Genomic DNA, 25,984 nt, shown 5'->3' on the forward strand with positions numbered 1-25,984 from the left:
TTGTTAAAGCACCTTTGGCAGCGATTCCAGCCTCTAGTCTTCTTGGGTATGATGCTACAAGCTTGGCACACCTGTATTTGGGGAGTTTCTCCCATTTTTCTCTGCAGATCCTCTCAAGCTCTGTGAGGTTGGATGTAGAGCGTCGCTGCACAGCTATTTTCAGGACTCTCCAGAGATGTTCGATCGGGTTCAAGTCCGGGCTCTGGCTGGGCCATTCAAGGACATTCAGAGACTTGTCCCGAAGCCACTCCTGCATTATCTTGGCTGTGCTTAGGATCGTTGTCCTGTTGGAAGGTGAACCTTTGTCCCAGTCTGAGGTCCTGACCGCTCTGGAGCAGGTTTTCATCAAGGTTCTCTCTGTGCTTTGCTCAGTTATTTTTTTCCTTGATCCTGACTAATCTCCCAGTCCATGCCTGTGAAAAACATCCCCACAGCATGATGCTGCCACCACCATGCTTCACCGTAGGGATGGTGCCAGGTATCTCCAGACGTGACGCTTGGCATTCAGGCCAAAGTTTCAATCTTGGTTTCATCAGACCAGAGAATCTTTTTTCTCATGGTCTGAGAGTCTTTAGGTGCCTTTTGGCAACTCCAAGGGAGCAACCTCCATGTGTGCCTTTTACTGAGGAGTGGTTGCCGTCTGGCCACTCTACCATAAAGACCTGATTGGTAGAGTGCTGCAGAGATGGGAGAACCCTCCAGAAGGACAAGGACAATGCTGCAGAGCGACCATCAGTGCCAGAGATAGTAGGCCTATAGCCAACAACTCTGTGAGCAGTAACACACATGTAACAAGGGGCAGATTGCTTATTGTAGTACAATGGCACCATCTGGTGGCTAAAAGCTGAACTATTAAAAATGATGTCTGAAAGCTACTTACTATATACAGTATATAGTAGTCTGTCATCATCATCATCCTTTTCATCATATTTTTGACTATGTACTTCAGTATCCAGCTCAATGAGAAAAAACTATTAATGTGCAAGATCAAAGTACAGGAATGTGCCGATTTATGTGCACGATCATTAGTGTTGCAGTGTTCGGTGGCAACAGCACATAACTGACACCACAGACCGGTGCACCACAGATAGTGGGTAGAACATCTTTGGGTGGCACCACAGATCGATGACTAGAACATCTTTGGGTGGTACCACAGATAGATGACTAGAACATCTTTGGGTGGCACCACAGATAGATGACTAGAACATCTTTGGGTGGCACCACAGATCGATGACTAGACCATCTTTGGGTGGCACCACAGATAGATGACTAGAACATCTTTGGGTGGCACCACAGATAGATGACTAGAACATCTTTGGGTGGCACCACAGATCGATGACTAGAACATCTTTGGGTGGCACCACAGATAGATGACTAGAACATCTTTGGGTGGCACCACAGATAGATGAGTAGAACATCTTTGGGTGGCACCACAGATAGATGACTAGAACATCTTTGGGTGGCACCACAGATAGATGACTAGAACATCTTTGGGTGGCACCACAGATAGATGAGTAGAACATCTTTGGGTGGCACCACAGATAGATGAGTAGAACATCTTTGGGTGGCACCACAGATAGATGACTAGAACATCTTTGGGTGGCACCACAGATAGATGACTAGAACATCTTTGGGTGGCACCACAGATAGATGAGTAGAACATCTTTGGGTGGCACCACAGATAGATGAGTAGAACATCTTTGGGTGGCACCACAGATAGATGAGTAGAACATCTTTGGGTGGCACCACAGATAGATGACTAGAACATCTTTGGGTGGCACCACAGATAGATGAGTAGAACATCTTTGGGTGGCACTATGCAAACAGAAAGAGTGCATCCTTCGCAACAACGCCTTCGAGCAGAGCAGACTTCGGTGATTGGACGAGACGACAGTGGAAAAATTCCCCGGCGTGGACACAAAGAACTGTGCGGTACTAATTGTGGAGGAAAATGGCGCTGTCGTCTGCAGGAGGAACAAAGAAGAAAGTTTGCTATTATTATGACGGTAAGATTTGATGTTATTGTAGCTCGTTGGTTTTTCCGGAGTATTATTTGTTGTATCGGAGAGGATTCGGTGGTCGAAAGGCCTATGTCCCCTCTTGAGAGAAGTGCCGTAAGGCGAGATAGCAGCTAACTAGCTACCGAGTGGTTAGCTTACCATCATTAGCTAGTTACCTAGTTAGGAAGAAGACTTTTAGTTAGCTTGCCAAAGCAACTTGAGAGTCGTTTTTTCCCCCTCATTATTTTGTAATGTTGCAATCAAATTAATTGCCAATCTCTAGCTAACTAGTAAGTTGAGTATATTCATTTGTGGCAACTTGGCTAGCTAACGTTAGTAGGCTTATGACTGAGTGAGCATGCACAACTAGCTAACGTTAAATAGCCAGCTAATGGTTTTAGTGTTACTAATAAGTATCTTTGAATCACGAATAACCTCTTGATATTTCGCTACATATGTTTAGTAAAGTGGGGGTTGTCAGTTAAACGTGGCTAGCGGTGTTTTGATAGACAACTTTTGTGGGTTAGTAGTGAATTGTGCTGGAGGGAGGTTGTTGAGCAAGTAATGCGCTGTATCTGCGCTATGAAGATTTAGACCTCTTTGCAGAGGCTGATCACTTGATTCGTCATTTAAAACTAGTATAGGTATGTTGTATCGTGCTGTGCAGTTACCAGGCTGTATGTTTGATAGTGCTGCTCAAAGCGGCAGGAAGCCTAGCGGTTAAGAGCGCTGGGACAGTAACCGGATGGTCGCTGGTTCGAATCCCAGAACCGACTAGATGAATTTAATTTTATATATATATGCCGATGTGTCCTTGAGCAAGGCACTTAATCCTAATTGCTCGTGTAAATCGTTCTGGATAAGAGGGTCTGCTAAATGACTAAAATGTAAAGCCCAGAGCTACCCTACATCTGGGTTAGGGGAAGGACATATGGTTTGTTGTTTCACTAGTTTTGTCTAAAACTCTTTGTTTCTTTCTCCCCCAGGCGACGTGGGTAATTATTACTATGGTCAGGGTCATCCCATGAAACCCCACAGGATCCGTATGACCCACAACCTGCTGCTCAACTATGGACTGTACAGGAAGATGGAGATCTACGTGAGTACAACAAGCCACAGTGGGCTTATGTATAGATATTATTTTTTTCTTGATAGATTAGTTTGATATTTATGGTATAAATAAATGTTTTCAACAGCACTGTTAAATAATCTTTTCTGATTGGCTAGAATGGCATTCTAAATTGGCCATTTGTAGCCAGATAACGGGACAGTTGGAAAAGCTATCGGGACATCTTGCAATCATGAGGCAGTATGCTCATACAAATGCAGACAGTACTTGCTACAAAGGTACAGAAAGCTAAACCAACAACCACACGAACTGAAATTAGATGCATAGTCAACGTAGGTCCAACGATGGGGGAAGAAAGCGTAGCTAGCATTTATTTTGTTTTTGCAGAGACATGTTATTTTTGAGGCTGTTATTCTGGCTGCAGAGGTTAACTGTGTAGCTAGTTGACTGGCTAGACGCAAGCAAGGGATAATAATAACAACAACAACGTTGCCACTGAGCATGGCAGCTGCACGTAAAGAACTGAACGATTGAGTCACGTCTGTAAATATCGAACAAACGACAACCCAAATATGAATTAACTTTTTCAAAATGGATGTCAACAAACCCCCCCAAAAAAAAAAAAAAAAAAATGTCTCTATCGGTAAATGTGTGCTTCCGTATTGATTTATTTGGCAACTGTGGTATCAGCGGGACAAACACCTCCATTCTGTAACCTGGGTAATTTAACTCCACAAAGGGACTCGGCTCCTCTTCATAACGCTGCGCCTTCCATTGTTTCCAAGGTGACGTACAGAATATGTGGCCATTTTATCACTTAGATATTGTATAGAACTGAAGCTGATGGGACTGGACTCATTCTTCATCGCAGAAAATGACTTTTTTTTTTTTTTCAACACGTGTCTGAAGTAACATTCTGTATCGTTGAGCTGTCCTCTAGACTTTATAAAAGACTAAATTGGATAGTTGTGGACTACAAGTTTTCTGACCGCCCCGTATGTTTTGGTTATTGAAAAATATATTATCTAAAGTGAAATCAGGCGAACGTTTTTAGCAACGAATGTACTTCTACATATTGCATCCCCCTTTGCAACACACTTTTCTGACCTCCTTAGAGACCCCACAAGGCCAGTGGAGAGGAGATGACCAAGTACCACAGTGACGACTACATCAAGTTCCTGCGTTCCATCCGGCCAGACAACATGTCAGAACACAGCAAACAGATGCAGAGATGTGAGTAGCAGACCGTGTTTTCCCCCTAGCATTGCTCAGGCGGGGGGGTGCATTTTTAAAGGGATATTTCACCCCGAAACTATAGCTTAGCATACCTTGTAATACCTTGTTTTTTGTCCTGTTTTCATATGGGCTAATGTTGAGCTGGTTACCAATGTAATTAGAGAAGTAAAAATACATGTTTTGTGGTATACGGTCTGATATACCACGGCTGCCGGCCAATCAGGATTCAGGGCTCGAATCACCCAGTTCATAATGTCTATACTCCACACTCGCATCTGTTATGTAGGTTACAGCTTTACGCATTGAAACAAACCTGCAGGCCTCAATCAAACATCTCAAATGAATAACTTCTATCCTTGCTGCTCTCTAACAGTTAATGTGGGAGAGGACTGCCCAGTGTTTGACGGCCTGTTTGAGTTCTGTCAACTCTCAACGGGAGGCTCTGTCGGTAAGTCTAGTTTCTTTCTCCATCTGCCTTACTGTCTACCACTGACTTCGCTTGCCTTTCTACCTCTCACTTCCTATGTTGACTCTTCCCTCCTCCCTCTGTGTGTAGCGGGGGCAGTGAAGCTGAACAAGCAGCAGACGGACATCGCCATCAACTGGGCCGGAGGACTCCATCATGCCAAGAAGTCTGAGGCCTCTGGGTTCTGCTACGTCAACGACATAGTCCTCGCCATCCTGGAGCTGCTCAAGTAAGAGCCCTGTGTGGTCACCCCCCCCCCACCCCGGTGGGCCCACCAACTCCCCCCACCCCGGTGGGCCCACCAACTCCCCCACCCCGGTGGGCCCGCCAACTCCCCTCACCCCGCCAACTCCCCTCACCCAGGTGGGCCCGCCAACTCCCCCCACCCCGGTGGGCCCGCCAACTCCCCTCACCCCGGTGGGCCCGCCAACTCCCCTCACCCCGGTGGGCCCGCCAACTCCCCTCACCCCGGTGGGCCCGCCAACTCCCTCACCCCGGTGGCCCGCCAACTCCCCTCGCCCCGGTGGGGCCCGCCAACTCCCCTCACCCCGGTGGGCCCATCTTCTTGTCTGTGTCTTTCTCCTTCTCTTTCACTTTTGAGGAAAGACAGTAGAGGTCGACCGATTATTAAATCCGATACCGATTTATTGGCGGACCAAAAAAAGCCGATAACGATAAATCGACCGAGTTTAAAAAAATATATATATATTTGTAATAATGACAATCACAACAATACTGAATGAACACTTATTTTAACTTAATATAATACATCAATAAAATCTATTTAGTCTCAAATAAATAATGAAACATGTGGTCTTCATTTCGTTCGCAACGAGCCAGGCGGCCCAAACTGCTGCATATACCCTGCTTGCACAGAATTCAAGAGAAGTGACACAATTTCCCTAGTTAACATTGCCTGTTAACATGCATTTCTTTTAACTGAATATGCAGGTTTAAAAAGATACACTTCTGTGTATTGATTTTAAAGGCATTGATGTTTAGTGGTTAGGTACATTTGTGCAACGATTCTGCTTTTTTCGTTAATGTGCTTTTGCTAAATCATCCCCCGTTTGGTGACGTTGAAGTAGGCTGTAATTCCATGATAAATGAACAGGCACCGCATTGATTACATGCATCGCAGGACCAGCTAGTTAACTACACATGGTTGGTGATATTACTTGGTTAACTAGTGATTATGTTATGATTTATTTTTACAAGATACGTTTAATGCTAGCTAGCAACGTACCTTGGCTCCTTGCTGCCCTCACGTAACAGGTGGTCAGCCTGCCACGCAGTCTCCTCGTGGAGTAACAGGTGGTCAGCCTGCCACGCAGTCTCCTCGTGGAGTAACAGGTGGTCAGCCTGCCACGCAGTCTCCTCGTGGAGTAACAGGTGGTCAGCCTGCCACGCAGTCTCCTCGTGGAGTAACAGGTGGTCAGCCTGCCACGCAGTCTCCTCGTGGAGTAACAGGTGGTCAGCCTGCCACGCAGTCTCCTCGTGGAGTAACAGGTGGTCAGCCTGCCACGCAGTCTCCTCGTGGAGTAACAGGTGGTCAGCCTGCCACGCAGTCTCCTCGTGGAGTAACAGGTGGTCAGCCTGCCACGCAGTCTCCTCGTGGAGTAACAGGTGGTCAGCCTGCCACGCAGTCTCCTCGTGGAGTAACAGGTGGTCAGCCTGCCACGCAGTCTCCTCGTGGAGTAACAGGTGGTCAGCCTGCCACGCAGTCTCCTCGTGGAGTAACAGGTGGTCAGCCTGCCACGCAGTCTCCTCGTGGAGTAACAGGTGGTCAGCCTGCCACGCAGTTTCCTCGTGGAGTAACAGGTGGTCAGCAGTCTCCTCGTGGAGTAACAGGTGGTCAGCCTGCCACGCAGTCTCCTCGTGGAGTAACAGGTGGTCAGCCTGCCACGCAGTCTCCTCGTGGAGTAACAGGTGGTCAGCAGTCTCCTCGTGGAGTAACAGGTGGTCAGCAGTCTCCTCGTGGAGTAACAGGTGGTCAGCAGTCTCCTCGTGGAGTAACAGGTGGTCAGCCTGCCACGCAGTCTCCTCGTGGAGTAACAGGTGGTCAGCAGTCTCCTCGTGGAGTAACAGGTGGTCAGACTGCCACGCAGTCTCCTCGTGGAGTAACAGGTGGTCAGCCTGCCACGCAGTCTCCTCGTGGAGTAACAGGTGGTCAGCAGTCTCCTCGTGGAGTAACAGATGGTCAGACTGCCATGCAGTCTCCTCGTGGAGTAACAGGTGGTCAGCAGTCTCCTCGTGGAGTAACAGGTGGTCAGCAGTCTCCTCGTGGAGTAACAGGTGGTCAGCAGTCTCCTCGTGGAGTAACAGGTGGTCAGACTGCCATGCAGTCTCCTCGTGGAGTAACAGGTGGTCAGCAGTCTCCTCGTGGAGTAACAGGTGGTCAGCAGTCTCCTCGTGGAGTAACAGGTGGTCAGCAGTCTCCTCGTGGAGTAACAGGTGGTCAGCAGTCTCCTCGTGGAGTAACAGGTGGTCAGCAGTCTCCTCGTGGAGTAACAGGTGGTCAGCAGTCTCCTCGTGGAGTAACAGGTGGTCAGCAGTCTCCTCGTGGAGTAACAGGTGGTCAGCAGTCTCCTCGTGGAGTAACAGGTGGTCAGCAGTCTCCTCGTGGAGTAACAGGTGGTCAGCAGTCTCCTCGTGGAGTAACAGGTGGTCAGCAGTCTCCTCGTGGAGTAACAGGTGGTCAGCAGTCTCCTCGTGGAGTAACAGGTGGTCAGCAGTCTCCTCGTGGAGTGCAATATAATTGGCATCCAAAAAGGCCGATTACCAATTTTTTTTTTTGTTATGAAAACTTGAAATCGGCCCTAATTCATCGGTCAGCCTCTAAAAGACAGAACAGCATGGTGACGTGTCCTTGGCTTGTCATGGTGTGTGTTTCTCTTGTTGAAATGAATAGTCACCCAGGCTCTGATGAGAAACCTAGATATGGGTGTTTTCATTTAATTGAATAGTCTGTCCTGTCAGGTAATATGAATCTAACGTAGATATTGAATGTAATGAGTTGTCTGTCCTGTCAGGTAATAGAATCTAACGTAGATGTTGTCTGTCCTGTCAGGTAATAGAATCTAACGTAGATGTTGTCTGTCCTGTCAGGTAATATGAATCTAACGTAGATATTGTATGTAATGAGTTGACTGTCCTGTCAGGTAATAGAATCTAGCGGAGATATTGTATGTAATGAGTTGTCTGTCCTGTCAGGTAATAGAATCTAATGTAGATATTGTCTGTCCTGTCAGGTAATAGAATCTAACGTAGATATTGTATGTAATGAGTTGTCTGTCCTGTCAGGTACCACCAGAGGGTGTTGTACATAGACATCGACATTCACCATGGAGACGGAGTGGAAGAGGCTTTCTTCACCACAGACCGGGTCATGACGGCCTCCTTCCACAAGTATGGAGAATACTTCCCTGGCACCGGAGACCTGAGGGTGAGTGTGTGTGTGTCCTCTGGTACCAGAGACCCGAGGGTGAGTGTGTGAGTGTGTCCTCTGGGAGAATACCTCCCTGGTACCGGAGACCCGAGGGTGAGTGTGTGAGTGTGTCCTCTGGGAGAATACCTCCCTGGTACCGGAGACCCGAGGGTGAGTGTGTGAGTGTGTCCTCTGGGAGAATACCTCCCTGGTACCAGAGACCCGAGGGTGAGTGTGTGAGTGTGTCCTCTGGGAGAATACCTCCCTGGTACCGGAGACCCGAGGGTGAGTGTGTCCTCTGGGAGAATACCTCCCTGGTACCGGAGACCCGAGGGTGAGTGTGTCCTCTGGGAGAATACCTCCCTGGCACCAGAGACCTGAGTGTGTGTGTGGAAGAAGGGAAAAAAATAAATAGGAGGAATCAGAAATAAGCAAAGTACATTTCAGTGTGTGTTCCGGTGTGTATGACTGCACTCCCCTTTCAGTGTGTGTGTGTGTTGGATTGTCAACCTACATTTGAGTAATTTTGTATTCCAGTATGTACACTGACGTGTGTGTGTGTGTGTGTGTAGGACATTGGAGCAGGGAAGGGGAAGTACTATGCTGTTAACTACCCTCTCAGAGACGGCATCGACGATGAGTCTTACGAAGCCATCTTCAAACCTGTGAGTCTCCTGCTGCAAGGCATTCAGTGTTTTGGTTCCTCACAGAGGTCAAATGGATGCTACCTCTTTTTGTTTTTGTGTGTTTCTCACTTTCTATACATTTCTCTCTTTTTTTTTTTTTTTTTTTTTTTTGGTGTGTGTGTGTTGCTAGGTGATGGCTAAAGTGATGGAGATGTTCCAGCCCAGTGCAGTCGTGTTACAGTGTGGAGCCGACTCTCTCTCAGGAGACAGACTGGGCTGTTTCAACCTCACCATCAAAGGTAACGCACCTGAAGGAGGGTTGTCTTCAGTGTGTGTGTGTGTGTTGCTAGGACTCTCTCTCAGGAGACAGACTGGGCTGTTTCAACCTCACCATCAAAGGTAACGCACCTGAAGGAGGGCTGTCTTCAGTGTGTGTGTGTGTGTTGCTAGGACTCTCTCTCAGGAGACAGACTGGGCTGTTTCAACCTCACCATCAAAGGTAACGCACCTGAAGGAGGGCTGTCTTCAGTGTGTGTGTGTGTGTGTTGCTAGGACTCTCTCTCAGGAGACAGACTGGGCTGTTTCAACCTCACCATCAAAGGTAACGCACCTGAAGGAGGGCTGTCTTCAGTGTGTGTGTGTGTGTGTGTTGCTAGGACTCTCTCTCAGGAGACAGACTGGGGTGTTTCAACCTCACCATCAAAGGTAACGCACCTGAAGGAGGGCTGTCTTCAGTGTGTGTGTGTGTGTTGCTAGGACTCTCTCTCAGGAGACAGACTGGGCTGTTTCAACCTCACCATCAAAGGTAACGCACCTGAAGGAGGGCTGTCTTCAGTGTGTGTGTGTGTGTTGCTAGGACTCTCTCTCAGGAGACAGACTGGGCTGTTTCAACCTCACCATCAAAGGTAACGCACCTGAAGGAGGGCTGTCTTCAGTGTGTGTGTGTGTGTTACTAGGACTCTCTCTCAGGAGACAGACTGGGCTGTTTCAACCTCACCATCAAAGGTAACGCACCTGAAGGAGGGCTGTCTTCAGTGTGTGTGTGTGTGTTGCTAGGACTCTCTCTCAGGAGACAGACTGGGCTGTTTCAACCTCACCATCAAAGGTAACGCACCTGAAGGAGGGCTGTCTTCAGTGTGTGTGTGTGTGTGTGTTGCTAGGACTCTCTCTCAGGTTGAAACAGCCCAGTCTAAGGTAACACACCTGAAGGAGGGCTGTCTTCAGTGTGTGTTGCTAGGACTCTCTCTCAGGTTGAAACAGCCCAGTCTAAGGTAACACACCTGAAGGAGGGCTGTCTTCAGGGCTCTGACGGCCGTGGGATTTTTAGACGACCGTTTGTTGGTCAGCCAAATGACAGGCAAACGTCTTGGAGGAAAACCCTGGTTGTCTGCTGGGAGACATTGTGCACTGCATTTTGTGAAAAGTATTCAGACCCCTTCACTATTTTCCACATTTTGTTACGTTACAGCCTTATTCTAAAATTGATTTTTTTTTTAACATCCCGTCAATCTACACACGATACCCCATAATGACCAAACGAAAACAGGTTTTTAGAAAAATGTAGCAAATTTATTTAAAAAAAACAAACAGACAGATACCTTATTTACATGAAGTAGTCAGACCCTTTGCTATGAGACTTTTTAATTTAGCTCGGGTAAAAGGCACATAGACAGCCCCACTTGGAGTTTGCCTGAAGGTCATTATGGGCTATTGTGTGTAGATTGACAACAATGATTGAATACATTTTCTAATAAGGCTGTAATGTGGGAAAAGTTAAGGTATGAATACACATTACTGAATGCACTGTGCCTTTCAACAGGACAAAAACCTAAAACAGAAGGCCAAAGATACAGTAGCTTACCAAGACATTGAATGTTCCTGAATGGCTTTAGTTACAGTTTAAACTGAAATCGTCTTGAAAATGGCTGTCGAGTAATGATCAACTTGACAGCAGAGCTTGAAGACTGTACAAGAGCTTGAAAATTGTACAATCCAGGTGTGGAAAGCTCTTTAGAGATTTACCCAGAATGCCTCACAAGCTCTAATCACTGCCCAAGGTGATTCTAACATGTATTGATTCAGGGGTGGGAGTGATTTTGTAAATGAGATTTCATTCTCAGAACATTTGAAAACATGTTTTTTACTTTTGTTATGGGGTTGTGTGGGGATGGGTGAGAAACGCAACAGAATGAGGAATAAGTCGAAGGGTAATTTGTTAAGGCGCTGTGTTTCAGGTCATGCTAAGTGTGTTGAGTACATAAAGAGTTTCAACCTGCCTATGTTGATGTTGGGAGGTGGAGGTTATACCATCCGTAACGTGGCCCGCTGCTGGACCTACGAGACCGCCGTGGCTCTGGACAGCATCATACCTAACGGTACACACGCACACATGGGCATGCGGACACACACACACACAGCATCATACCTAACGGTACACACACACACACACACACACACACACATGCATACGCACACACGCACACAAACACACATGGGCATGCGGACACACACACACACACACAGCACCATACCTAACGACACACACACACAGCACCATACCTAACGACACACACACACACACACACACACACCATCATACCTAACGGTACATACACACACACACACACAGCACCATACCTAACGGTACACACACACACACACACAGCACCATACCTAACGACACACACTCTGTTCATGTATTACTTTGATGTAACCTGGTAGGTTGTTTTATTACAACAACCTTGATGATCTCTCTCGTCCAATCAGAGCTGCCATACAACGACTACTTTGAATACTTTGGTCCTGACTTCAAGCTCCACATCAGCCCGTCTAACATGACCAACCAGAACACCAATGATTACCTGGAGAAGATCAAGTAAGTTACAAAGATAGGTGTGTGTGTGTGTGTGTGTGTGTGTGTGTGTGTGTGTGTGTGTGTGTGTATATACGGACAGACATACTGTGGTACACACACTAACGTCTCTCTCCCTCCCCAGACAGAGGCTGTTTGAGAACCTGCGCATGCTGCCCCACGCCCCGGGGGTTCAGATACAGGCCATCCCAGAAGACGCTCCACACCCGGACTCTGGAGATGAGGAGGACGAGGACCCTGACAAACGCATCTCCAGTAAGTTTTGTTTCTCTCTCTTCTCTTCTCTTCTCTCTGGGCCCATGCTAAGAGGAGGGTATTGTTTCAGTCAGGGCCCATGATAAGAGGGTATTGTTTCAGTCAGGGCCCATGATAAGAGGGTATTGTTTCAGTCAGGGCCCATGATAAGAGGAGGGTATTGTTTCAGTCAGGCAGGGCCCATGATAAGAGGATGGTATTGTTTCAGTCAGGGCCCATGATAAGAGGAGGGTATTGTGCTCTGGATAAGAGCGTCTGCTAAATGACTTAAATGTAAATGTAAATGTTTCAGTCAGGGCCTATGCTAAGAGGAGGGTATTGTTTCAGTCAGGGCCCATGATAAGAGGATTGCCTGTGAAGAGGAGTTCTCTGACTCTGAGGATGAGGGACAGGGAGGAGGGGGAAGGAGGAACGCTGCCAACCATAAGAAGACCAAACGAGTCAAGACTGAGGAGGAGAAAGAGGAGACCGAGGAGAAGAAAGGTAAAGTAAACCTCCCACACCTCCGTGACTGGCCCAGGACACTGGGGGGCTTAACGCCTCCCGTGACTGGCCCAGGACACTGGGGGGCTTAATGCCTCCTGTGACTGGCCCAGGACACTGGGGGGGCTTAATGCCTCCCGTGACTGGCCCAGGACACTGGGGGGGCTTAATGCCTCCTGTGACTGGCCCAGGACACTGGGGGGGCTTAATGCCTCCCGTGACTGGCCCAGGACACTGGGGGGGCTTAATGCCTCCTGTGACTGGCCCAGGACACTGGGGGGGCTTAATGCCTCCTGTGACTGGCCCAGGACACTGGGGGGGGCTTAATGCCTCCTGTGACTGGCCCAGGACACTGGGGGGGCTTAATGCCTCCTGTGACTGGCCCAGGACACTGGGGGGGCTTAATGCCTCCCGTGACTGGCCCAGGACACTGGGGGGGCTTAATGCCTCCCGTGACTGGCCCAGGACACTGGGGGGGCTTAATGCCTCCCGTGACTGGCCCAGGACACTGGGGGGGCTTAATGCCTCCTGTGACTGGCCCAGGACACTGGGGGGGGGCTTAATGCCTCCCGTGACTGGCCCAGGACACTGGGGGGGCTTAATGCCTCCTGTGACTGGCCCAGGACACTGGGGGGGCTTAATGCCTCCCGTGACTGGCCCAGGACACTGGGGGGGCGTAAGGCCTTCCGTGACTGGCCCAGGACAGGTCAACATTCTTTTTGTTTTCCCCAGAAGTGAAAGATGAGGATAAAGACGCTGAAGAAAAGATGGACACAACAGGGTGAGTAGTGACCACATGAAATATAACATCTAGGAATATGTCTTGTGTGTCCAGTCTTGTGTGTCCAGTCTTGTGTGTCCGTGTCCAGTCTTGTGTCCGTGTCTTGTCCGTGTGTCCAGTCTTGTGTCCGTGTCCAGTCTTGTGTCCAGTCTTGTGTGTCCGTGTCCAGTCTTGTGTGTCCGTGTCCAGTCTTGTGTGTCCGTGTCCAGTCTTGTGTCCAGTCTTGTGTCCGTGTCCAGTCTTGTGTCCGTGTCCAGTCTTGTGTCCGTGTCCAGTCTTGTGTGTCCGTGTCCAGTCTTGTGTGTCCGTGTCCAGTCTTGTGTCCGTGTGTCCAGTCTTGTCCGTGTGTCCAGTCTTGTCCGTGTGTCCAGTCTTGTCCGTGTGTCCAGTCTTGTCCGTGTCCAGTCTTGTCCGTGTCCAGTCTTGTCCGTGTCCAGTCTTGTCCGTGTCCAGTCTTGTCCGTGTCCAGTCTTGTCCGTGTCCAGTCTTGTGTCCGTGTCCAGTCTTGTGTCCGTGTCCAGTCTTGTGTGTCCAGTCTTGTGTATCCAGTCTTGTGTATCCAGTCTTGGCCCATTTAACTAACTAATGTTTCTTCATTTCAGGCCAAAAGAAGAAACTAAGACGTGTTGAAGCATCAGATATGAGTTTCCAGTGTGTGTGTGTGTGTGTGTGTGTGTGTGTGTGTGTGTGTGAAATGGTTCTCTTAATGCTGTGTTAGTATTTCCTCATACGCCGTAAAATCTTTTGGCCTTTTGTCAGTGTTGAAATGCAAGGTGTTTTCAAAAATATTTTTTACTCACATCTCTACCACCTTCTTTTTTTTCTTCCCTGAACCACGTGAGAATCTGAAGCTGTAGTGGGGCCCGTAGTGGGGCCCGTAGTGGGGCCCGTAGTGGAGCCTGTAGTGGGGCCCTGTAGTGGGGCCCGTAGTGGGGCCCGTAGTGGGGCCCGTAGTGGGGCCCGTAGTGGGGCCCGTAGTGGGGCCTGTAGTGGGGCCCTGTAGTGGGGCCCGTAGTGGGGCCCGTAGTGGGGCCCGTAGTGGGGCCCGTAGTGGAGCCCGTAGTGGGGCCCGTAATGGGCCCTGTAGTGGAGCCTGTAGTGGAGCCTGTAGTGGAGCCTGTAGTGGAGCCTGTAGTGGGGCCTGTAGTGGAGCCTGTAGTGGGGCCTGTAGTGGAGCCTGCTTTAGATTCTCAGGTGGTGTTGAGGGGAAAGGTGGATACCTAGTTGTACGAAAGGTTGCTGGATCGAATCCCCGAGCCGACAAGGTAAAAAATCTGTCATTCTGCCCCTGAGCAAGGCAGTTAACCCACTGTTCCCCGGGCATCGAGGACGTTGATTAAGGCAGCCCCCTCCCCGCACCTCTCTGATTCAGAGGGGTTGGGTTAAATGTGGAAGACAACTGACTAGGTATCTCCTCTTTCCCCTCAACATGACCTGAGAATCTGAAAAGAGGGTGGTCAGGATTCAATCCAAGGCACGTTTATAGTGCACTGTTCTCTTAAGTCTTTTAAAGCTGCAGCTGATACCGTGAATGTGATCTCCGCCACTCTAGGGAGAAAAAAAAAATGTCTTTACAAAAACTTCATTGTCTGATGCGCTGCTTTTTAACGCTCCTTGGATTGAATCCCAGGCTCCTTTAGTTCCTCCATCTTCACTTGACCTCAGGTAACATCAGTGAAAGCCAATTCCCCCCTGAGGTAACATCAGTGAAAGCCAATCCCCCTGAGGTAACATCAGTGAAAGCCAACCCCCTGAGGTAACATCAGTGAAAGCCAATCCCCCCTGAGGTAACATCAGTGAAAGCCAATCCCCCTGAGGTAACATCAGTGAAAGCCAATCCCCCCTGATCATTTATTTTTTTATTTTACCTTTAATTAACTAGGCAAGTCAGTTAAGAACAAATTCTTATTTTTAAATGACGGCCTAGGAACAGTGGGTTAACTGCCTGTTCAGGGGCAGAACGACAGCTCGGGGGTTTGAACTTGCAACCTTCCGGTCACTAGTCCAACGCTCTAACCACTAGGCTACCCTGCCGCCTCTACACTCTAACCACTAGGCTACCCTGCTGCCGGTCATACCACATTCACCTGTCCAGCTGGACTGATCCAAGAGTTGGAAAAGGAATCTCACTTTTCCACTGCAGACATTCCCCCTTTTTTGAACAACAGTCACCAGACCCTATTCTACAGGAAGTTCTACAGGAAGTTCTTTTGAATCATGGATCAACAAAACATATTTTTACGGCTGCTATATGTAACTTTTTGGGTGACCTGACCCAATTGAAGTGTGTGTGTGTGTGTGTGTTATAGATCTATCATTTTTAATTGAAAGGAAGTAGATCTGTTCGGTCTTAATTCTATGCTTCCTTTTTAAGTTTTTATTTTGAAGCACTTTGTTTTTATAAATCAGCTTCAAACAGCTGACAATACAATTTGTTTATTTATTATGGAAAAGATGGTACAATATGTGTTTTGTCAAACTGAAATGAGATAATTAGACAAATTATTTGAATTTTAACAACCAGGAAATGGCAGAGAGATTTCTGCGTAGTGCAGCCTTTTTAAGCACACCTTCCTAATATTGAGTTTCACCCACTGTCCTTTCGCCCTCAGAACAGCCTCAATTAATCAGGGCATGGACTCGACAAGGTGTTGAAAGCGTTCCACAGGGATGCTGGCCCATGTCGACTCCAATGCTTCCCACAGTTGTGTCAAGTTGGCTGGACGTCCTTTGGGTGGTGGATGTTTCTTGATGCCCACAGGAAACTGTTGAGCGTGAAAAACAGCGCTGCAGTTCTTGACTCAACCCGGTGCAGCTGTCACCTACCGTACCCTGTTCACTTGGATTGTGTGTAACATTGAGGGTGAATGAATAAGACAAAAGATTAGTCTCGGTTTAAAAATCCTTCTTTATCCTGTCTCTTCCCCTTCATCGATGTGGATTTAACAATTGACTATTTTAATTTAACCAGGCAAGTCCGTTAAGAACAAATTCTTATTTACAATGACGGCGGAACCCCGATGACGCTGGGCCAATTGTGTGCCGCCTGATCGCAGCTGAATCCGATACAGCCTGGAATCGAACCGGGGACTGTAGTGGTGCCTCTTTCACTGAAATGCAGTGCCTAGCCCAAATAAATAAATTCAGCTGATTTCACCTGGCCAGTCTGTCATGAAGAGATGTTGTTTTATATTACTATACATTCTGCTTTACTCTGTTCCCTGGGTTGGTTTCTCTCAGATGACTGTACGCTCCACACTCCTTCCTTTTTATCTCGTTTTATATTTCTAAAAGGAAATGTTTGTTTTTTAGGTCATTGGGTATGTTGTATGTTAAAGGGTGAGGTTTCCCCCTCAGTGTGTATAGGGGCAACTTCACCCTACTGTTGGGAACCATGTTTTAAACATTTACATTTAAGTCATTTAGCAGACGCTCTTATCCAGAGCGACTTACAACCCTTGGTATTTTCTACTGTAATAAGTGAGCACATGTTGTTTACAAATGTGTGTAACTTGTTTTTATAATGGAAAAAATAATTGATTTTAATGCTTGGTAGTTTTTCTTAAGGTCTCTTTTTTTATATATAAGAATTTATAAAGGCAATCATTTGATTGTCTGTAGAGATTTGACCAGATTATGGTTATCCAAGTCTAGTGGGGGGGGGGGGGAAATGACTTCTCACTTGTTAGTTTACTACAGCACATTTACTCTCAATTTCACACTAGCTTGGTTTCCATCCAATTGGTGACCAGATTCTCAAACCCGTTTAAAAACAACATGCGCACTTTACCCATAAATCAGTACACAACTTTCAGAGGTTAAAATGTACTGAATAAAAATAAATGGGTTTCCGTCTTAACTACGGATGGTTTTGTTGTGAATCTGCCCACATTCTCTCTGAACAGGCTAACTACTGTTGAAGTCGGAGGTTTACATACACCTTAGCTAAATACATTCAAATGCAGTTTCACAATCCCTGACATTTAATCCTAGTAAAAATTCCCTGTTTTAGGTCAGTGAGGATCACCACTTTATTTTAAGAATGTGAAATGTTAGAATAGAGAAATGGATCTATCTCAGCACATTCCAAGGGGGTCAGAAGCTAATTTTTTAATAGTAGAGAGAATGATTTATTTCAGCTTTTATTTATTTTATCACATTCCCAGTGAGTCAGAAGTTTACATACACTCATAGTATTTGGTAACATTGCCTTAAAATAGTTTAACTTTGGGTCAAACGTTTCGGGTAGCCTTCCACAAGCTTCCCACAATAAGTTTAGTGAATTTTGGCCCATTCCTCCTGACAGAACTGATGTAACCGAGTCAGGTTTGTAGGTCTCCTTGCTCGCACACGCTTTTTCAGTTCTGCCCACAAATGTTCTATAGGATTGAGTTCAGGGCTTTGTGATGGCCACTCCAATACCTTGACTTTGTTGTCCTTAAGCCATTTTGCAACAACTTTGGAAGTATGCTTGGGGTCATTGTCCATTTGCGACCAAGCTTTAACTTCCTGTCTGATGTCCTGGAAAAGTAAAAAAGTACGTCTGGCTTTTTTAAGGCGGTTTTGGAGCAGTGGCTATATAGGACTCGTTTTACTCTGGATATAGATACTTGTGTACCTGTTTCCTCCAGCATCTTCACAAGGTCATTTTCAGATGTTCTGGGATTGATTTGCACCAAGTACTTTCATCTCTAGGAGACAGAACGAGTCTTCTTCCTGAGCGGTATGATGGCTGCGTGGTTCCATGGTGTTTGTACAGATGAATGTGGTACCTTCAGGCATTTGGAAATTGCTCCCAAGGATGAACCAGACTTGTGGTCTACAATTTTTTTCCCTGAGGTCTTTGCCTGAAATCAGCCAAGAGGCACTGAGTTTGAAATATCAAATTAGCCTATCAGAAGCCTTTAAAGCCATGACATCATTTTCTGGAATTTTCCAAGCTGTTTAAAGGCTCAGTCAACTTCTGACCCATGGGAAATGACTTGTGCCATACAAAGTGGACTTGCCAAAACTATAGTTTGATCACAAGAAATGCGTAGAGTGGTTGATTAAATGAGTTTTAATGGCTCCATCCTAAGTATGGACAAGAGCTGAGATTATTTGTCAAACAGCAAGCATTGATAACGTCATCAGAACAAGACCCTCTATTTGTTGGAAAGGCGAATCAGTCTCACCGCTGCCCTGTCAAGTTCATAGGCTTCATATTAGGTACAAGCCGGGAAAGCGTGCAGTTAGTGGGAGGACCACATGTTAACTTTAACCAATATTGGCCCCCATGAAGGTATTTCTCACAATTCATAAAATGGATCTAACATGTACTTCACTGGGATGGAAACCTGGTTTATCACCATTTTCAGGTTTGGAGAGTACCCTTTCCATGTACACAGACAAACCCTGCAATAAAACTAATCCATTTAGCTCAAAATCCATTTGTTTAGTCAGTTTAGATGGAATGGCTGTGAGGGTAAAACCAAGGGTACATTTTTTTTATTAAGTTTTGCTTTCTATACTGTCAGCTGTGGCAATCCAAACATTCCAGACGATTTATGATGACCAGCCAAAATAATTCTCAAAGGCCTAACGCCCCCTCCCCCATCACTAGGGGTGCATCTCAATAGTCTTCAGTGGCTTCTCTCCATCACAGATTTAAAAACCACTGAACAAGTAACAAACAATTCCTGGTAGTCATCCACCACCATTATTGCTGTCCCCTATCCTGCGTCCTCAGATCAGGAGAGGAGGCTACTACAGAGTATTGAGATGCACCCCTGGTGTCCTGTTTTTTCCCTGTCTGGTGTTATCAGCTAAAAAAAAGCAAAAGAAAACAAGAGTATCGCTGCTGGTCCTCTGTTTACGCCTCCAGCTCGAAGTCAAAGTACTGAGGGTCAAAGTGATGGATCCTCGTATAGCCGTCCTCTCCCCCACTGGAATAGCTGAAGACGAGAGGCAAAAGAGAGGTTTGTTTTTCAGAGACACTGGTCAGAGTTGGACAGCTGGTCATAGTGTTGACAATTACACGATTGAGTTCCAAAATGGAACCCAAAACTTGTTACTTGCATACAACGAGAGCTGAGAATGATCACCAATTAAATATAGATTTGTCTTATCACAAGGCAACTAATTTCCATCACAAATGCTTGCTTATTAGCATGTACCGCTTCCCCCGTTTCAGATCACAACCAAAGCTCCAACACAGAACCTCTGCCCTGGAAACACAACCGTCACCAAAAAGCTAGCTATTCAGCAGCGCCAGTGGGGACTCTTAGGTCGAGGACTGTGTGCTACACTTGGAAGGATAATCAAGTTCTATTCTTTAGTGCCTTTTGGACCTTACCTCTTGCCGTCTGGGTGGAACGCCACACAGTTGATGGGTCCGAAGTGACCCTTGACCCTGCCAAACTCCTCTTCGTAAGCTGCGTGGAAGAACCTGGCCTCGAACTTGCCGATCCTGGTGGAGGTGGTGGTGACCTCCATGGCCTCTTGACCTCCTCCCATCACCACCTACAACACACACACACAGGGGTTAAAGGTCAGCTCCGGGATAAAGAGGTGCTGCAGAAATGTTCTCTTGACATAAGTGGTTGTCTTACGTGGTCCATGATGGGGGAGATGGCGGCAGAGTTGACAGGTCTCTCAGTCTTGAAGGACTTGATGTGATCTAGAGTTGTAGAGTCAAACAGCTGTGGGGTAGACAAACAAGTCAGTCAGACAGTACTTATATAGGCCGTCAGCTGTTGAACTCAACTAGTTAAGAAGCCCCAGTCCATCACTCTTCCTCTCATCTATCAACATCTCTCCACTGGGCGGTCATCCCTGGATACCTTAGAGGAGCAGTCTTTAGATGCGGTGATGACCATGGTCAGATCAACGGAGGTCTGGATGTCGTTGATCTGTTTGTTGTGTTCTTTCACCTTCTTCAGCACCTCTCCAGACTGCAACACACGTCAGAGACAATACTGTCAGTATAATGATGTCCTGCATGTACTAGATTATCCACTTCCCTCTCCTCTGTCTTCAATAACCGTCAAAAAACTTTGTCACACGCGGCGAATACAACGTGTAGACTTTACCGTGAAATGCTTACTTACAAGCCCTTAAAACAACAGTTCAAGAAGAGTTAAGAAAATAGTAAAATGTAACAATGAAATAACAATAATGTGGTGGCCATTTGATGAATTCTTCATCGGTCTTACGGCTTGGGGGGTAGAAGCTGTTAAGGAGCCCTTTGGTCCCAGACTTGGCGCTCGGGTACCGTTTGCCGTGCGGTAGCAGAGAAAGGAGTTTGACTTGAGTGACTGGAGTCTGACAATTTTTGGGGCTTTCCTCTGACACCGCCTAGTAGATAAATCCTGGATGGCAGGAAGCTTGGCCCCACACACCACCCTCTGTAGTGCCTGCCGAGCAGTTACCATACCAGGCGGTGATGCAACCGGTCAGGATGCTCTCGATGGTGCAGCTGTAGAACATTGAGGATCTGGGGACCCATGCCAAATCTTTTCAGTCTCCTGAGGGGGAAAGGGTGTTGTCGTGCTCTCTTCAAGACTGTCTTGGTGTGTTTGGACCATGATAGTTCGTTGGTGATGTGGATAACAACGAACTTGAAACAACTTAACTCTCGACCCACTCCGCTAGACACGTCGATGTTAATGGCAGGTCGAACAGGCCCCATTTTCCTGTAGTCCATGATCAGATCCTTTGTCTTGCTCACATTGAGGGAGAGGTTGTTGTCCTGGCACCACACTGCCAGTTCTCTGACCTCCCTATAGTCTGTCTCATCGTTTTCGGTGACCAGGCCTACCACTGTTGTGTCGTCAGCAAACTTAAATGGTGTCGTTGGAGTTGTGTTTAGCCACGCCGTCGTGGGCCAACAGGGAGTACAGGCGAGGACTACGCACGCACCCCTGAGGGGCCCCCGTGTTGAGGATCAGCGTAGAAGATGTGTTGTTACCTACCTTTACCACCTGGGGGGGCTGTCAGGAAGTCCAGGATCCAGTTGCAGAGTGAGTTTTTAGTCCCAGGGTCCTTAGCTTAGTGATGCGCTTTGAGGGCACTATGGTGTTGAACGCTGAGCTGTAGTCAATGAATAGCATTCTCACATAGGTGTTTCCTTTGTCCGGGTGGGAAAGAGAGGTATGGAGTGCGATTGCGACATCTTTGTATGCGAATGGGAGTGGGTCAGGGTATCCGGGAGGATGCTGTTAATGTGAGCCATGACTAGCCTTTCAAAGCACTTCATGGCTACCGAAGTGAGTCATTTAGGCAGATTACCTTCGACTATGGGGGTCTGCTTGAAACGTGTCGGTATTACAGACTCGGTCAGGGAGAGGTTGAAAATGTCAGTGAAGACACTTGCCAGTTGGTCCGCGCATGCTCTGAGTACACGTCCTGGTAATCCGTCTGGCCCTGTGGCTTTGTGAATGTTGACCTGTTTAAAGGTCTTGCTCACATTTGACTACCGAGAGCGTTATCGCACAATAATCCAGAACAGCTGGTGCTCTCATGCATGCTTCAGTGTTGTGTGTTAATGTGTCAGTGTGTGCACCTTGGCGCTGAACTGGTTGATCTCCCCGTTCTCATGACCAGCAATAACAAACTCTCCCAGAGGCCCCCACACAGCACTGGTGATCTTAGACTCAGCGCAGGGCACCGTCAGGTATGGCTGGTTGTCCTCTACAGAGAGAGCGAGAGACGGAGAGACATGGACAGAGCGAGAGAGAGAGGTAGGGAGATAGTGGGAAAGATAGGAAGAAACATCCTCAGACAACTGATGGTTGTGAAACCAGATATATACATTCGGATCTAAAGGACACCCCAGAAAGCCTATTAGAAGGCAAGGGAAAGTTATCACAATGTTGCGTTCACCTTTACCTGCAAACAGCAGTTTCTATCCTGTTTTAATACTAATCTGAAGTGTACACTACTTACCGATCTGCTGGGGGTCCCGTAGGTCGAAGTAGTTGAGGAAACACTGGTAGCCCATCTGCTTGTCTGTAGAGAACATGATGATGTTGCCACTGAAGTCAAAGCCACAGGTCCTTACAGCCGAGCTGGTGTTCAACATGGCTAGTTGTTTACCTGAGAGAGAGGGGTCATATCACACACACACATCACAAACCAGGAAGTTGATCAACAAACCTCAGTCTCATACAGCCATGCGCTAACGCACATACAGGTATCCCATCCAAGCACCAAAAGGAGTTATTTTGTTCTCTCGCAAACACACACACACCTACGTACCAGTCTCACAGTCCCATAGTCTGCAGCTGTTGTCTGCCGATCCCGTCAGCACGTTCTTGGTGTCCCCTGAGAGCATAGTTAAGGACAATCCTATTGCCCAACCCTTTGTAAATTCATGTTGCCCATAACAAGGAACCGAAACAAAAATCCCAACACTCAATGGGGCTCACGCAGCAGTTCTAGCGCACAATTGGCCCAGCGGCGTCCCGGTTTGGCCGGTGTAGGCCATCATTGTAAATATAAAATAATTTTTTTAACTGACTTGCCTAGTTAAATAAAAGGTTAAATAACAAAATAGAATTACCCTTCTAGAAACATCATATACACCCAAATCAAAACCCCCGACACTCAATGACCCCTCTAGAAACATCATATACACCCGAATCAAAACCCCCAACACTCAATGACCCTTCTAGAAACATCCCACGTAACATCACCCAGACCTTTATTTAAAGCTTTTTCATCAAACTGTCCCTTTTCTTTGATGGTCCAGCACCATCCTCAGACAAACGTTTGTATTTTTGTTGCTGTAAAATTCTCATTTTTGGAAAGGGCTTCAAATTAAGTTTAAAATCTTGTTCATTTGACATGATGGCCATTATAAATGGTAACTTGTACCACGGTGCGCATGGCTGTTAGAGGTCTTGAGTAAAAGGATACAGTCACAGTCCACACACCACAAAGCTCCAGTGTGTCCATTGTAAGTTCCAAGCCTCTCCCCGTTCACAGAGTACCACACGTTCGCTACCTGTGAATACAGCGCGCACACACACACACACAATGTGAATTGTTCAACTTACTGGTGGACGAGTGATATATTTTCTACATACATGGCATTCTTCTGTGTTGTCTATAATTTCTTATTTACCGTGTCTTTGGCCACAGAGAATATCAAGTCTCCCTCTCGGTTGTATTTGATCTGTGTGATAGACCTCTCATGGCCCTGTAGCAAGATGGGTTTCTGCAAGGCACAAGAATAAGACATGTTATAGTTAAACTGCACAGACAGTTTAATATTGCCAGCTTTTTTACTAGTACTAGCAGCTTGCTAACTGAACCAGTATTTAAAAGAGACGAGACCGAAAAATAGACTAAGATAGATGTTTATCGCTGGCTAGCTAGCTAGTATCTAAATCTTCTAAACTATTGAGAATGGGAGTAACTTGCTACCTAGCTATGTGCTAACGGGTGGCTCATTGACTGTATGGAGAAGCAATCAAACATATGGGGCAACCAAATAATAACTTATTAGCATTATGCTTAACATCGAAAATGTTGGGGATGACCAGCGTCATAAAATGATCAACCAAAAAGGCGCCACATGTTCGATGTACTTGCCAGCTTGTATTATACTATTAGCTAGCTCGACAACGAATCATCCTTTTCATGCTAACGAGTTAGCCACCATCGAGCTATCTGGTTAGCATAAACCGCCGACATTCTAGACAATTTCACTGAAGTTCAGCACATATTGGCTAATCAAATTTAAGCAGTTCTAATGTGATATACTCACCATAGCCGGAGCTTTACACTGGTCGCTTTATCCGTTGTAATCGTTATGTGGTACAAAAACGAGAAAGGATGAAGACTCGTGTTGTTCAGCGCCGGGGCAAAGGCGGAAAAGGAGCGATAGTACTTCCGTGTCAAGCAGTGACCCCTGAACATTCTAAATGGCGCATTTTGCTCAGACTAAAAGTGCCCCCCGGTGTCCAGTTTAGATATTCACTGGGATAAACTATTAAGGATGTAAAGAAAAGCATTGGAAATACTCACAGGTAATTTAAGTAGTTGTACAGCGATAGACCGCAGTGAATTGTACATTGTTGCCAAGTTAAAAGGTATTGGCTCAGTGGTTTTCGGCACTGCATCTCGGTATCACTACTGATCCTGGTTCGAGTCCAGACTTTATCACAACCAGCTGTGATTGGGAGTCCCATAAGACGGCGCACAATTGGCCCAGCGTCTTCTGGGTTAAGTCGTCATTATAAATAATAATTTGTTCTTAACTGACATGCCCAGTTAAAAGTTTTTTTTTGAAATGGTCGACGTCTCAAAAGTACTTGCAAAGGGGGGAGGGGGGAGAAATAAAGACCAATGACCAAATCACAACATGTACATATTTGAATTAGCAAGACATTAAGGATACAGGGTAAGAAAAATACATGGAAAATAAAATGGGGAAAACCCCAAAATAAGAGAAACCATCTTGGGTTCTTAATCAACATGGATGAATCCCTAAAACACAATTTGAAGCTCAGGAAAGTTAATCTATTTATTTTTTAATGTAATAAAGAAAAGTATTGCATTCCTCAAACGGCAGCCCCCAGAACCAGACCAACACTACAAACTAAAACGAGGAAGACATGTGATGCTAACAAGGATAGACTCTACAGAAATTATTCATGTACTTTCATTGCAATAAAGCTATCATTCTTCCAACATAACTCTGATGGTGAAAACTGAATGTCCCGGAGAGTATGGGGAATTACACCGACCGCACCACAGCATACACACGTAGTGTCAACATAACACTACACAGTACAGAGAAAATAGGCAAGTTGTTTTGTGACACGGTTTATATAGAAGGAAGAATTTGCAATTAACCACTGAGGTTCAGGTTCAACATGTAGCACAAACAGTCTCACAAACAGGAACACCTTTTGCAACAAAAATGTGAGTTTCTATTGGGAGAAATTCAGGTTGGTCCCTCCCCGTTAGATTCTGTTCGCTAACATTTGGTTCCTAGTGAACACACCCCAGGCCAGTGCACATCAAAGGGAGTTGATAATACATTCTCAGTTAAGTGCTTCTCAAATCAAACTGACACAGAACTAGATAACAATGCTACGGTTGCATAGAAATCTGTTTAAACGTATTTTACTTGACCTGATTGAACCAAAACTATCCAAGGTGAGTTACAATCTTGTTAAAGATATTTATTCTCAGAAAAGACACACGGAATAGAGAAAGTATCATTGGTAGCCACCTGTGTCAGTACGTTTCCACATCTGTTTTCAGTGGAATCTATACATCTTAACCATAAAACGATCATGTTCGCAAAGACAGCCAGCATGAAAACGTTAAAACATCTTACATTGGAACCTGTTGTAGAATGACATTGAAAAGCACATAATACGAGTGTGGAATGGATACTTGCATATTGTGGGAATGAGGAGGAACGTCAAATTGGTCAATGAATGCTTAAAATGAAAATTTAAAAAATATTTATATATATATATATATATAGCGGTGTTTTGACTCTTCCTTAGATATATATATATATTTTTTAACAGTTGTATAGCAAACAAATACAGTGTACAAACTCTGCTGGCAAGTCATTGCAACATAAAGGAGGTCCAAAGTACAGTATGATATAAACCAGAGTCGGGGTCAATTCCAAATTCAAATTCCACATTTTCCGAATTGAAAACTATTGAGGATAATTGAACGGAATTAAAAACCCAACACTGATATAAAGAAGCAAACCCAAAACCAAACGAAAAGAACAAGGCGATTTTGTCTAATCTCCAGG

The 25,984-nt window shown here is 46.2% G+C and overlaps 2 protein-coding genes across 2 annotated transcripts; one reads left to right on the forward strand and one right to left on the reverse strand.

Moving 5' to 3' along the window:
* Window positions 1-1,879: 1,879 nt before the first annotated feature.
* Window positions 1,880-16,770, forward strand: LOC115121701 (probable histone deacetylase 1-B). The gene is made up of 14 exons (XM_029650829.2): window positions 1,880-2,006; window positions 2,987-3,099; window positions 4,185-4,302; window positions 4,679-4,753; window positions 4,862-5,000; window positions 8,075-8,216; window positions 8,771-8,863; window positions 9,015-9,123; window positions 11,059-11,199; window positions 11,591-11,699; window positions 11,821-11,951; window positions 12,279-12,434; window positions 13,167-13,215; window positions 13,818-16,770. Exons 1-14 carry the CDS (start codon window positions 1,952-1,954, stop codon window positions 13,843-13,845), a joined length of 1,458 nt encoding a protein of 485 aa, XP_029506689.1. The 5' UTR covers window positions 1,880-1,951; the 3' UTR covers window positions 13,846-16,770.
* A 1,489-nt stretch (window positions 16,771-18,259) lies between these two features.
* On the reverse strand, window positions 18,260-24,083 carry eif3i (eukaryotic translation initiation factor 3, subunit I). Its single transcript, XM_029650832.2, has 10 exons — window positions 23,966-24,083; window positions 23,321-23,413; window positions 23,113-23,200; window positions 22,453-22,518; window positions 22,141-22,290; window positions 21,758-21,885; window positions 20,037-20,147; window positions 19,806-19,895; window positions 19,550-19,716; window positions 18,260-19,148 (listed from the first exon to the last, which is right to left on the reverse strand). Exons 1-10 carry the CDS (start codon window positions 23,966-23,968, stop codon window positions 19,067-19,069), a joined length of 978 nt encoding a protein of 325 aa, XP_029506692.1. The 5' UTR covers window positions 23,969-24,083; the 3' UTR covers window positions 18,260-19,066.
* Window positions 24,084-25,984: the final 1,901 nt, after the last annotated feature.

This window comes from Oncorhynchus nerka, linkage group LG4 (genome assembly GCF_034236695.1).
Source record: "Oncorhynchus nerka isolate Pitt River linkage group LG4, Oner_Uvic_2.0, whole genome shotgun sequence".
NCBI classification, from domain to species: Eukaryota; Metazoa; Chordata; class Actinopteri; order Salmoniformes; family Salmonidae; genus Oncorhynchus; species Oncorhynchus nerka.